The following is a 12,205-nucleotide window of genomic DNA, read 5'->3' as shown; positions in this document are numbered from 1 at the left end:
AGAGAATGTTTGCTGTGTATACTGCCACAAAAACAATAAGTGAGCTGTGGATTCAGGGGATACTCAAATAATTTACTCACTCAAAACGTTCTTGGAACACTTGGTAGTTCTGTAATCTCAGTTGAGTCTTCACTCAAAGCTTAGGCACATATGCATGTTACTTCCTTAAAGTGCAGTTTGCTGTGGATTTTCATGCACATTAGGTTTTTCAGAAGGTTTTTAAAGCATCTAGGGCAACACCAGCTGCTGGAACACAGACATGGGCTGCGTATGAATATTAGGATTTATTTTTTTATCCATTCATTATGGGATGTAGGCATTGGCAAGCCCAGCATCCTATGCCCATCTAATTGCCTTTTTAGTGGTGAACCACTTTCTTGAACCACTGCAGTCCATGTGGTGCAGATGCACCCACAGTGCTGTTAGGCGTGGGGAGGTGGGTTCCAGGATTTTGACCCAACTACAGTGAAGGAACGGCGATATATTTCCAAGTCAGGGTGGTGAGTGACTTGGAGGGGAACTTCCAGGTGGTGGGGTTCCCATGTGTCTGTTGCTCTAGCCCTTCTAAGTGCTAGAGGTCACGAGTTTGCCAGCTGTTTGATGCTGATCATACCCTTGGCCTGTGGGCAAAGGAGCCTTGGTGAGTTGCAGCAGTACAGGTACATACGGCAGTCACTGTGTGTCGGTGGTGGAGGGAGTGAATGTTTAAAGGTGGTGGATGGAATTCTGATCCAGCGGGGCTGCTTTGTCCTGGATGGTGTCAAGCTTCTTGAATGTTGTTGGAGCTGCACTCATCCAGGCAAGTGGGGAGTATTCCATCACATTCCTGACTTGTGCCTTGTAGATGGTGGGCAGGCTGTGGGGAGTCCGGAAGTGAGTAACCCTCTGCAGGAATCCCAGCCTCTGGCCTGCTCGTATAGCCACAGTATTTATATGGCTAGTCCAGTTCAGTTTCTGGTCAATGGTAAGCCCCACCAGGATGCTGACAGAGGGCAAGGAGCTCAGTCTCACAGCACTCGCCTCAATGTCAGAAGTTCAAGTCCACACTCCAGAGGCCTGAGCACAAAGGAGACACTCTGGCTTTCAAAGGCGCCATCGTTAGGTTAAGATGTTAGCACAGACACAGCCTCTGTTTTCTCAGGTGGAGGCAGCCCGGTGTCCAGGTCAACATTTAATCCTAAACCAGCTACTGACGAGAAACAGAATATTGGGATGTATTGCTGTTTGGCGGGAGCTCCCTGTGCACCAACTGTTTGCTTCGTTTCCTACATTCAAACTGTGCCTATGTTTCAAGAAAGTGTTTCATTGGTTGTGAAGCATTCTTGGATGTCCTGGGGTCACAAAAAGCACTGCTAAATGCAAGTCCTTTCTTTATTCCTTTTTTAAAATGTATTCTTTTCATGGATGTTGCTGGCAGGACCAACATTTGTTGCCTGTCCCTAATTGCCTGGAAGAAGATGGTGGTGTAAAGGTAATGTGACTGGACTAGTAATCCAGGGACCCAAGCTAATGCTCTGGGGATGGGGGGTCGGGGGGGGGGGGTGAAAAACCACCACAGTAGCTGGTGGAACTTAAGTTCCATTAATAAATCTGGAATCAAAAGCTAGTCTCAGTGATGGCGCCCATGAAACTATCACCGATTGTCATAAAAACCCTGCTGTTTCACTAATGTCTTTCAGGGAAGGAAATCTGACCTATATGTGACTCCAGACCCACAGCAATGTAGTTGACTCTTAACTGCCCTCTGAAATGGCCGAGCAAGCTACTCAGTTCAAGGGCAATTAGGGATGGGCAACGAATGCTGGCCTTGCCCGTGACACCCACATCCCGTGAAAGAATAAGGAAAAATTGCCTGTTAGAGGACGTTAGTGAACCAGGTGGGTTTTTACAACAATCAATGATAGTTTTACAGTCACCCCGACTGAGATTAGCTTTATATTCCAGATATTACTAACTGAATTTAAATTCCACCAGGTTGTGATGGGATTTTAACCCGTGTCCCAAGCCTGGGTCTCTGGATTACCAGGCCAATGGGACACTATCATGATCTCCTCATATCACTGGCTTCCTGGTGAACTAAGTGTCAGGAACTGCCAAGCAAATGACAGCTGCTTGTCCACAGGACCGAGGGGATGATCTGCATCTCGTGCCCTGGCACTGCTTCCAGTTTCCCCACAAGGCACAAAAGGCACTAAATGAGCTGAGCTGTGAGAGCACACTGGGCTGAAATATTGTTTTTAAGTCAGCAGAGCGCAGGCCAGGTGGTAGTGACAGCAGCATGAAAAAACATCAAACCACACAGCGAAAGGAAACACTGGCTGATCTAATCAGACTAATGGGGACAATGTTGGCAGACATTGGCATCAGGGGGCTCGAGCTAGGGGAAAAAGAAAAGACTTGCGGTCAAACAGCTGATGAGCACGCCTGTTTTTCACCTTTGGGAAATGGGTTCAATACAGGTCCAGACTAGTGAATATTCATTCTGTGCTCTCGCTACATGGGGCTGAAGGAAATTCATCCAGACAGTTTCAATCCTATTCCAAGTGGGCACAGGTCCACAGCACAGAGCCGCACTTAGCTCTGTTCCAAGCTGGTGATCTCATGCAGAGGCACGGCAGTCTGGAAAACTGAATATTACAGTGGAAATGAAAAAATGTTACACTGGTACAAGTAGGTACTCTCTGGGTGTTTGGAACTCACACTGCAGCAAACTGCACCACCTACTGGTAGAAGAACTGTACTTTAAGATAGAATTTGTTCCTCAAAAGCACCCAGCTTAACAGAGCAACTCGGTAAACATTCCCCACGTACAGCATACTTTCCAGATATTTGAACAGGACCCCACCCAAACCATTAAAGCAGCTGTTTTCTGGCTCTGCCGGGTGGATTTATTGCTGGGCACTTGGGAAAGAGTGAAATCCCTTCCCAGCATTTCAATGGGCTTGCCTTCTACATCTAGTCAACAATGTTCCTTAGGCCCAACTCCACTGAAGCTAGGAACGTTCCCAAAGGAATTCCATCATTGCCTCTCAGCGGCCAGCAGACTGGGCTTTGCTCCGGCTCTGAACAATACCACGCAGCATGGAGACAGCTACAGCTGGAGCAACAGCAGCAACCTGCATCAGCTGAGAGGGGAGGGACCACAGGGACAGAGCAGCTGGGCTGCAAGTGACCATGGGGACTATTCTTACTATCACAGTACCGACATCGAGGCAACACGAATGCCAGCTTTACAAAGTACCTGGCTCGAGGTCGAGAATCATATCCAACGCTTGACGATAATGAGGCACCTGCTCATTCAGTCCTGTCAGATTGAACTTGTCCTGAATATAATCTTCATCAACCTAGATTAGAGAAACAGAGGGGTAAACAGACAGTACTGCCTGGGTAGGAGGTTGGAAATGGCTATACACTACTAAATAAATAATCCAGGGCCAACTAAATATGCCACCCCAATAACTGAATCAACCTATACATTGGTGAAATACAAGAATAAGCCAAGACCTGGTATGGCAAGAGGAGGGAATGGCTCGGCTGTCTATAAACTGCAGGAGACAAATAAGTGCATTGACTTAACCCCAGGGCAAACAATGCCACACACCCCAGGTGATTAAAGTGAGTCCCACAAGATTCACGCTGTCTGATTAGTGAACAATTAAACCCCCTCGGGTACTCACTACCAGTGGGCTGGGGCTTTCAGACGTTCAGACTAGCAAGGGCAACTCAAGGTGGGGAAACCAGGCTGGCTTTAAAGGAAAAGCGCAAGGTGCCCAAAGTGCAGCTCAAGATTACAAAACAGAGTTAACAATAAACTCGGCAAATCAGGCCTGCCCGGATGTGGGGTGGGGAGGGTATTTCGACTTGTTGGGTGAATTAAGCAGCCCACGGCTTTTTGTTCTGGATGTCCTGTGGCAAATAAGCTCAAAGGAAATATAAGTCTGTTTTTGCAGTTCAAGTGTCAGTTTGGAACATAGAATCAGGATTCAGCCATTCAGCTTCCTTGAGCCTGTTCCATTTGACTGTAACTCTATCCACCTTGGTTTGGTAACCTTTAATGCCCTTGCAATCCAAAATGTCTTAATCAGCTCCCAACCTCTGCAGCTTTTTGAGGAGAGAGTTCCCCAGATTTCCACATCCTGTGTGTGAAGCAGTGCTTCCTGATATCACCCTTGTTTTAATCTTAAGATTTTGCACCTGCTTCCCCCAGTCCCCACCACTGGCCAGAGGAATGTGATCACTATTATCTAACCCCTTCAATCATCTCAGACCATGCATAAATATCAGTGTCAAGGAAATATAAGCCTAGGCTTATGTAACCAGTTGTCCTAATTTAACATTTTTGGCCCAGGCCACCTCCCCATGCCAATTTGAGTAAAATTGTGCACATCTGTGTCAGTCATTTGCCTACAGCCCCAAATATACATACACACACACACCAACTTAATTTATTTTTGAGAGAGAGAGAATACAGAAACGTTCAACTCACCCACTGCTTGAATGCAATGGCTGAGTTTGCTTTTCCTTAATAAGGAGCACAGCTTGTGTGTCTCAATCACAAGCCTCCTTCAATTCAGCTCAACTTTTTGCTCAGTTTCCTTTCCCATTCTCGGTCTCTCTCCCTCTCCTTTCTCATTCTGTCTCAATCCCAAACCAGCCCAGATTTTGAAATCTCCCCACGGGCTGGATGAAAAGGTGCCACGGGCCGGGAGTTCCCCACCCTTGATTGTGCCACTTGTTATAGATTCCCTGGCCACCAGCAGAAACCATCTCTCAGTGGCCACCCTATCAAGCCCTTTCAGAATCCATGTTTCAATGAGGTCCTCTCTCATTCTTCTAAACTCCAGAGAATATAAACCCAATTTACTCATGAGCCTCTCATCTTTTCATCCCAGGGACCAATTTAACGAACCTTCATCCCCAAGGCAATTATATCCTTTCTTAGATATGGTGATCAAAACTGCACACAGTATTCGAGGTGTCGTTTCACCAGAATCCTACACAATTGTTAGAGGATTTACTTGTTCTTGTACTGACAAGTGGCAAGTAACATTCGTGTGACACAAGTGTCAGGCAACGACCATCTCCAAGGAGAGAGAATATAACCATCGCCCGTTGAAGTTCAATGGCATTACCATCACTGAATCCCCCGCTATCAACATCCTGGGGGGTTATCATTGACCAGAAGCTGAACTGGACTGGCCACAAGAGCAGGTCAGAGGCTGGGAATCCTGCAATGAGAAACTCACCTCCTGACTCCCCAAAGCCTGTCCACCCTCTACAAGGAAAAAGTCAGGAGTCATTTGGAATACTCCCCACTTGCCTTGATGAGTGCAGCTCTCACAGTACTCAGAAGTTTGACACCGTCCAGGAAAAAGCAGCCCACTTGACTGGCACCACATCCACAAACATTCACTCCCTCCACCACCGACGCACAGTAGCAGCAGTGTGTACCATCTACAAGATGCACTGCAGGAATTCATCAGCTTCCAAACCCACAACCACTATCATCTAGAAGGACAAGGGCAGCAGATGGATGGGAACACCACCACCTGGAAGTTCCCCTCTAAGTCACTCGCCATCCTGACTTGGAAATATATCATCGTTGCTGGGTCAAAATCCTGGAACTTGCTCCCTAAGAGCACTGTGGGCGTACCCACACCATACAGGCTGCAGCAGTTCAAGGAGGCAGCTCACCACCACCTTCTCAAGGACAACTAGGGATGGGCAATAAATGCTGGCCCAGCCAGCGAAGCCCACATCCCATGAAAGAATAAATAAAAACAGGGATCAGCAGTTGAAGTGCAGCACACCAGAACTGCATGACAGGTGAACAGCCCTGTTCTGCATTATATCCAGTTTATCCTTCAATAATCAGGACAAACTGATCATGTGGCGTGACTGCAAAATCAAAATGTGGAAAACCACAGTGCAGCAAATGGAGACAACTTCACATGTAGGCTACTGCCATGCAGGTGCAATGATTCAAAATTATCTGGGCAGTCCTGAAGGGAAAGTACTAACAGGCCATTCAGCCCATTACGTCTGTTCCACCATTCTGTTTGATCATGGTGGGCCTATAACTTGACCCCAACTACACATCTTGGCTCCATAACTCTTAACGCAATTGCCTAACCAAAACCTATTCATCTCACAGTTTTGAAATTTTCAATTCACCCCCACCCTCAGCAGCTTTTTTTTTTTGGGGGGGCAGGGAGAGAGAGAGAGAGAGAGAGAGAGAGAGAGAGAGAGAGAGAGAGAGAGAGAGAGAGAGAGAGAGAGAGAATGTTCCAGGCTCCCTTGAACCTGTGTGTGAAGTGATTCTGAAATCATCCCTCAACAGCCTAGCTATCTTTTTAAGGTACCCCCTTGTTCCCTTCCACCAGAGAAATAATTTCTCTCTGTCATGTAAAATTCTTCAATCATCTTACATGCATAGACACTTGATAATGGAGAACTTGAGTGTTGCTGAAAAAATATACTTTCGCCGAAGTTTATCATCTTGTACTCATCAGGACAGTTCACAAGAATACCAAATGTAAAGGGAACAACAATTTATACTGGGTGACAAGAGTGCAAGTGGACTCTGATTGATAGAGGCGTTGCCATGGAGAATGCACCAGTTAATGGTGACTGACAGTTAACTGCCAAGCACTGTTTGAAATTTAGACCAGACACTTGATTGCTCGGTCAAAACCATTTGCTGGTTCATTCCTCAGGGCAATGCAGTTATTTATTTTGTTTAGTTGAACGTGTCTGTCCCTTTTTTCAGCAATACATCCTACACACCTCAATAAGGTCACCCTGTAATCTCCCATGTTCAATGGAATTCAAAAGGGGAGGGAACACAGCATTCCCTAACCTCTCAGGAATGCAATCAGCTCCAAGCGAATGCAATGCAGGCATGATGTCAAAACAGCACTTTCATATGTCAAGACTGACTCATGCAGTCAAGAATCACAAGAAAACCTTTACATTCTCAGTTTGCTTGTGAGCGATGTCCCCATTACTCCTCCAGAATTTAGCAGATACAGTGGTGTAGTGGCTATGATACTGGACCACATGACACAGGGTGCAGACCTGGGAGATGGTGAACTGGTTGAAATGATACAAGAGACAATGACAGCACAGGTGAGCGAAATTAAACAACAGAGGCCGAGAGGTCAAACCCCAACACGGAAAGTCACGAAACCGAATTTAATAAACCCGTGGCTGCCGGGGGAAAAGGGACTTTCTCAGCGCAGCACCACACAATATATCTGTTCAACATTGCTAGAATAGCAACATGATAATGGCTGACATTGTATTGCAAGGTTGAGTTACATTTAGGATGTTTACAATTCCCCACTAACTTTCCAATGAGCATGTATAGTTCTGTGGATCGAAGTGGCTGCCCCAACAATAACTGGAACATGTGGGTGAGCTCAGGCCCCATGAGCAACAGGAAAAGTCCATGGCTCTTGGATAGCTAGTCAACCGCACTGGGCTAACAAAGCTAGCCCGCGCTCAAACACTCACCTCGCAGAAGAACTCATTGCCACGCAGTCCACAGAACCAGGAAATCCACGACACTTCCTCCGAGCTGCTCATCTTCGTATCCTCTGAAAGAGGGAGGAGGAGAGTTAGTGAGTGACCGGCAAAACCAAAGCCCCTCGTAGCACCCCTGCTCACCCACTGATAACAGCCTGCCTCTATTTCTCCATTTAATATTAGTGCCTGGACATCCCACTCATCCTCAGCACTGTACATTTTGACCTCAAACTGCACTCCATTGTCTTCCCCTCTCTGCCTCAAGTGGCCCTTCTGCACACATCAGCCTACACAACAGATAGTCTATTCTGCTCATGAAAGGCATCACAGTCAAGTCCAATCTCATCCGCCTGCGCATTCACACGCTCTCTCAGGATCGATGGAATAAGTCAGAGCATGAGCTGACTGACTTTTCCACTCCCCATCCTGGAAGCACTGCAAACATATTACACAGCCACTCCTGTTTCCCCAGCTTGCATCAATTAACTCATTACAGGTATCAGTCCCAGCAGCACAGCTTATCCCAGCAGCAGCAGCAGCAGCAGCAGCAGCGCTTTAATCATCTCCTTTTGGGGTTTCCAGTGTATTTTCGGAGCCAAAGCGACAACACAATGCTTCCCAGCCATTTCCCTCAAGCCACCAGTGAAAGATGTGCACAAAAATTCAAAGCATTAGCCTCATCTCAGAACATGACATCAGAGGAGCTATGGACCAGTCTTGGCCATTTAGAAAAAGCTACACAAATCAGGGCATTGAAATGTCTAGGGTTTTGTTTTATAAATAGAGGACTTAACAGAGAAGCTGCTTTCCCCAGTTGGAGAATCTAGAATATGTGATCATGGTCTCAGGGTAAGACCAAGGTGAGGAGAGATTCTCAGAGGGTTGTGAACCTTTGGAATTCTCCACCCCAGAGAGTTATGGAAGCGCCATCGCTGAATATATTGAAGCCCGAGATGGATAGCTTTTTTGTCACCAGAAATGGAGGGATGGAGAAATAGAGCAGGAATGTGGAGCCGTGGTACATCAGCCCTGATTGTACTGAGGAGTGGAGCAGGTTTGAGGGGCTGTATGGCCTACTCTTGCTCCTATTTCTGATGCTATCTGGAAGGGATGGAATAAAAGCATCTCTACTAACCTGACTAGCAGTGTGTGGCACAAGCAAGCCCTAACAGTGCAAAATTACTGGCATTGATCACAATCCTCTGCAATTACTGAAGGTGGAACTTCTGAAAGCAGACATTAAAACAACAACAGGTACGTGGAGGATAAGCAGAGTACAAAGGCCAATTCCACATGGCTGTGTCTAGGGGTTATCAGGCGAATGAAATTTGAATGGGAGGAGTAATTGGAATTGCCCGATAAGTATTGTGAATAGCAGATATCTCCGTATCTCGGGTGTTGCAGTCACACTGTCCCTACAGAAATGCTGATTAGGGACAGACAAACCTGCAGATTGCCCCAGCAACCTCAAAAAGGCACACCTTGGAATGGGTACAGACACACAAACAGGTAAATTTGCAACAATGCTTTGCAAGTTGGTGTAGTGAGAAGATGGTGGGAGGTCAGGTTTAAAGGCCTTCCCAACCAACTCTCCATGGTGACTTTACGAATGGGCCAGCAGACGAGATGTGCGCCGACCTTCATGGTGGCTGAACAATATGGTCAGAGAAGGAAACCAGCTGGAACTGTACTGCTGCCAGGCACTTTGACCAGCAGCCCTGAACAGAGAGAGACAGACAGACACAAACTGACCAGGCTAACAGACAGCTACGCAGTCAGATGCACTCGGTAACAAGGGACAGCTATCATGGCGCAATTATATACAACATTCCCTTTAAAAACCGCAGCAACTGAAAATCTGCCAATTTGTTCGGTGTCCAGCTACCAGTTACTGACTGGTTAAAGATTTTTTTATATATATATGAAAAAAGCAAATTTCATTTTCCAATGCTTGAAGTTAAATGACCTCCATCAGCCTATTGCACAGCTCAAGACCATAAGAACATAAGAAATAGGAAGAGTGGACCATTCGGCCCATCGAGCTTGCTCCACCATTCAATAAGATCATGGCTGATGATCTTATGTTTCGATTTCCACATTCCCCTCTAACCCCGATAACCTTTGATCCCCTTGCCTAACAAGGATCCATCTACATCTGCCGAAAGATATTCAATGACCCCGCCTCCACAGAGAATTCCAAAGTCTCACAACCCTCAAAAAAAAAAAAATTCCCATCTCTGTCCTAAAAGGGCGACCCCTAATTTTAAAACAGTGCCCCCTAGTCCTGGACTCACCCATAAGAGGAAACATACTTTCCACATCCACCTTGTCAAGGCCGTTCAGGGTCTTGTATACTTACTTCAAATCACCCCTCGTTCTTCTAAGCTCCAGTGGAAACAAGCCCAGTCTGCCCAACCTTTCCTCATAAGACAACCTACTCATTCCAGGTATCAATCTAGTAAACCTCCTCTGAACCACCTCCAACACATTTACATCCTTCCTTAAATAAGGAGACCAAAACTGCACACAGTATTATTCCAAGTCAATGCAGCGATCAACAAGAAATGTCATGGTGACATTTTCAAAGAAATACTGTCAATCACTACAGTGCTCGGGCTCTTCAGTTACTTAGCCTGTAACTGGCAGGGAAACAACACAAACTCCACAGAGGCAGCCATTCAACCCCTTGAACATGCTTCACCATTCAGTTAAATTATGGCTGATGCGTTTCTGAATTCCATCAACCCATTTTGGTTCTGAAATACTTAAGGTTCTTGCCAAACCAAAAAAAAAAAAATCTCAGTCTCAGTTTCGAATTTTTCAGTGGACAGCACCACCCCCCCCACCCTCCCCCCCACCCCAAACAGCTTTTTGGGAGCAGTTCCTCCAGGTAGCGAGTGTCCTAGGGCCCAACAAGTTTCAGGTGATTGGTCAGTATCCCATCGACCATCTTAACCATTCATTCTCTCCACCACCAATGCATAGTGGAAGCAGTGGATACCATCTACAAGATGCACTGCAGGAGCTTACCCAGGGACTTTCGACAGCACCTTCCAAGCCCACGATCTCAACCATCTAGAAGGACGAAGACAGCAGACACATGGGAACACCAACACCTGGAAGTTCCTCTCCAGTCACTTACCATCCTGACTTGGAAATATATCACCATTCCTTCACAGTCACTGGGTCAAAATCCTGGAAATCCCTCCCTAACAGCACTGTGGGTATACCTACACCACGTGGACTGCAGCAGTTCAAGAAGGCAGCTCACCACCACCTTCAAGGGACAATTAGGGATGGGCAATAAATGTTGGCCCAGCCAGTGAAGTCCACATCCCGTGAATAAATTAAAAAAAAACAAGCATTAGGAGATCCTGAAAAATAGCATATTAATCAGAATCTTTCATTCCTTTCAGGCTCACCATCATTAATCCTTTTGCGCATATTCACTAAATTCACTGATGGGAATTGAAGCTATTTTGGTGGTAATTTGGCTGAAGGTTATGACTGGAGTGGATAGGAGGTATTCTTTGATAACAGGATTACAGCTCTGATAACAGCTAGAACTAGAAAGCATATCAGCATCAGAGGTGATCTCTTCACAGGGCCGCAAGAAAGCAAGATGTCGTTCATTCATTACTGCTTATGGCTATGATTCTTTCTAATTCTTCTGGACACTAAAGATAGAAAGGGAAGGGGGGGGGGGTGTAGGAGGAGTCTCAAGCACAGCAAGGAAGGAGTGCAGAATCAGAATGCGTGAAATCTCAAGTTTCAACAATTAATACCAATTCACCAAGGGTCCCTGATTAGTTCCCATGTTAATCACTGCACTCTTACCAGAATAACTGAACTCACCACCGCACATCCTCTTTCTGCAGGAAGGGTGGGCAACAAAGGGGAAATACTCTCAAACTTACTGCCCAAGTGTCGTCACCAACATCCCTTTGATCAGCTGACTGAAACCATGCCTGCTGTGGGGGAAGACGGAGAAATCAGTTTTCCCTCAGTACCTCAAAGACACCTGCCCCTCTGCACCTCTCCCTCTCTTACTCAAGCCAATCATAGCCTCACGGGCAGAAAGAACACCAAGTCTTGTGACTGACCCAAAAAAGAGGCAACGGTTCAGCAACCAGAGGTCATAGATTAATAGCAAAATGTCCAGGGAAAGAGAAAAAAATACGGCCATGAAGCCATTGCCAATTGCCATAAAAACCCAAACAGTTCATTAACGTCCTTTAGGGAAGGAAACCTGCTGTCCTTACCCTGGTCTGGCCTACATATGACTCCAGGCCCACAGCAATGTGGTTAATTCTTAAGAAAGAATGCCCCCGAAACAAGGGCAATAAACGCTGGCCCAGCCTGCGACACCCACATCCCATGAATGAATTAAAAATAAAGAGATGATCGGGAATGCACCATCTGAAAAAGGCTCTGGAATCAGGCTCAATAGTACCTTTCAGAGGAGAACTGGAAAAGTATTTGGAAAAGAAAGAATCTAGAGGGAAAAAGGAACGTGTAGTGGAGATGGGAGTAATTAGATAGCTCTTTTAAAGAGCTGGCACATGGAGGATGGACCAAATTGCCTCCTCCTGTGTTGTATGACTCTAACACTGGGAGAGAGTAAATGGCCCATAGGCCTTTGGTCACCCATCTCCCCTTCACTTACAGCCTTAACGCT

The 12,205-nt window shown here is 46.2% G+C and overlaps 1 protein-coding gene across 6 annotated transcripts in view; it reads right to left on the bottom strand.

The window, feature by feature from the left end:
• Positions 1–12,205, bottom strand: part of csnk2b (casein kinase 2, beta polypeptide) — a 66,318-nt gene that overhangs the window by 28,261 nt on the left and 25,852 nt on the right. For 3 of the 6 annotated variants that reach the window (XM_041213513.1, XM_041213514.1, XM_041213516.1), the window contains exons 2-3: positions 7,516–7,598; positions 3,242–3,344 (exon numbers count right to left, since the gene is read on the bottom strand). In XM_041213513.1, the coding sequence (XP_041069447.1) occupies positions 3,242–3,344; positions 7,516–7,587 (175 nt within the window). In that variant the 5' untranslated portion in view covers positions 7,588–7,598. Of the gene's footprint in view, positions 1–3,241; positions 3,345–7,515; positions 7,599–11,364; positions 11,499–12,205 lie in introns of those variants that run through there. The other 3 variants (XM_041213511.1, XM_041213515.1, XM_041213512.1) reach the window with 3 other exon arrangements.

The sequence above is a fragment of the Carcharodon carcharias genome, chromosome 19, assembly GCF_017639515.1.
Source record: "Carcharodon carcharias isolate sCarCar2 chromosome 19, sCarCar2.pri, whole genome shotgun sequence".
Taxonomy (NCBI): Eukaryota; Metazoa; Chordata; class Chondrichthyes; order Lamniformes; family Lamnidae; genus Carcharodon; species Carcharodon carcharias.
The sequence above is the reverse complement of the archived record's forward strand: the minus strand, read 5'-3'. Positions and strand labels throughout refer to the sequence as shown.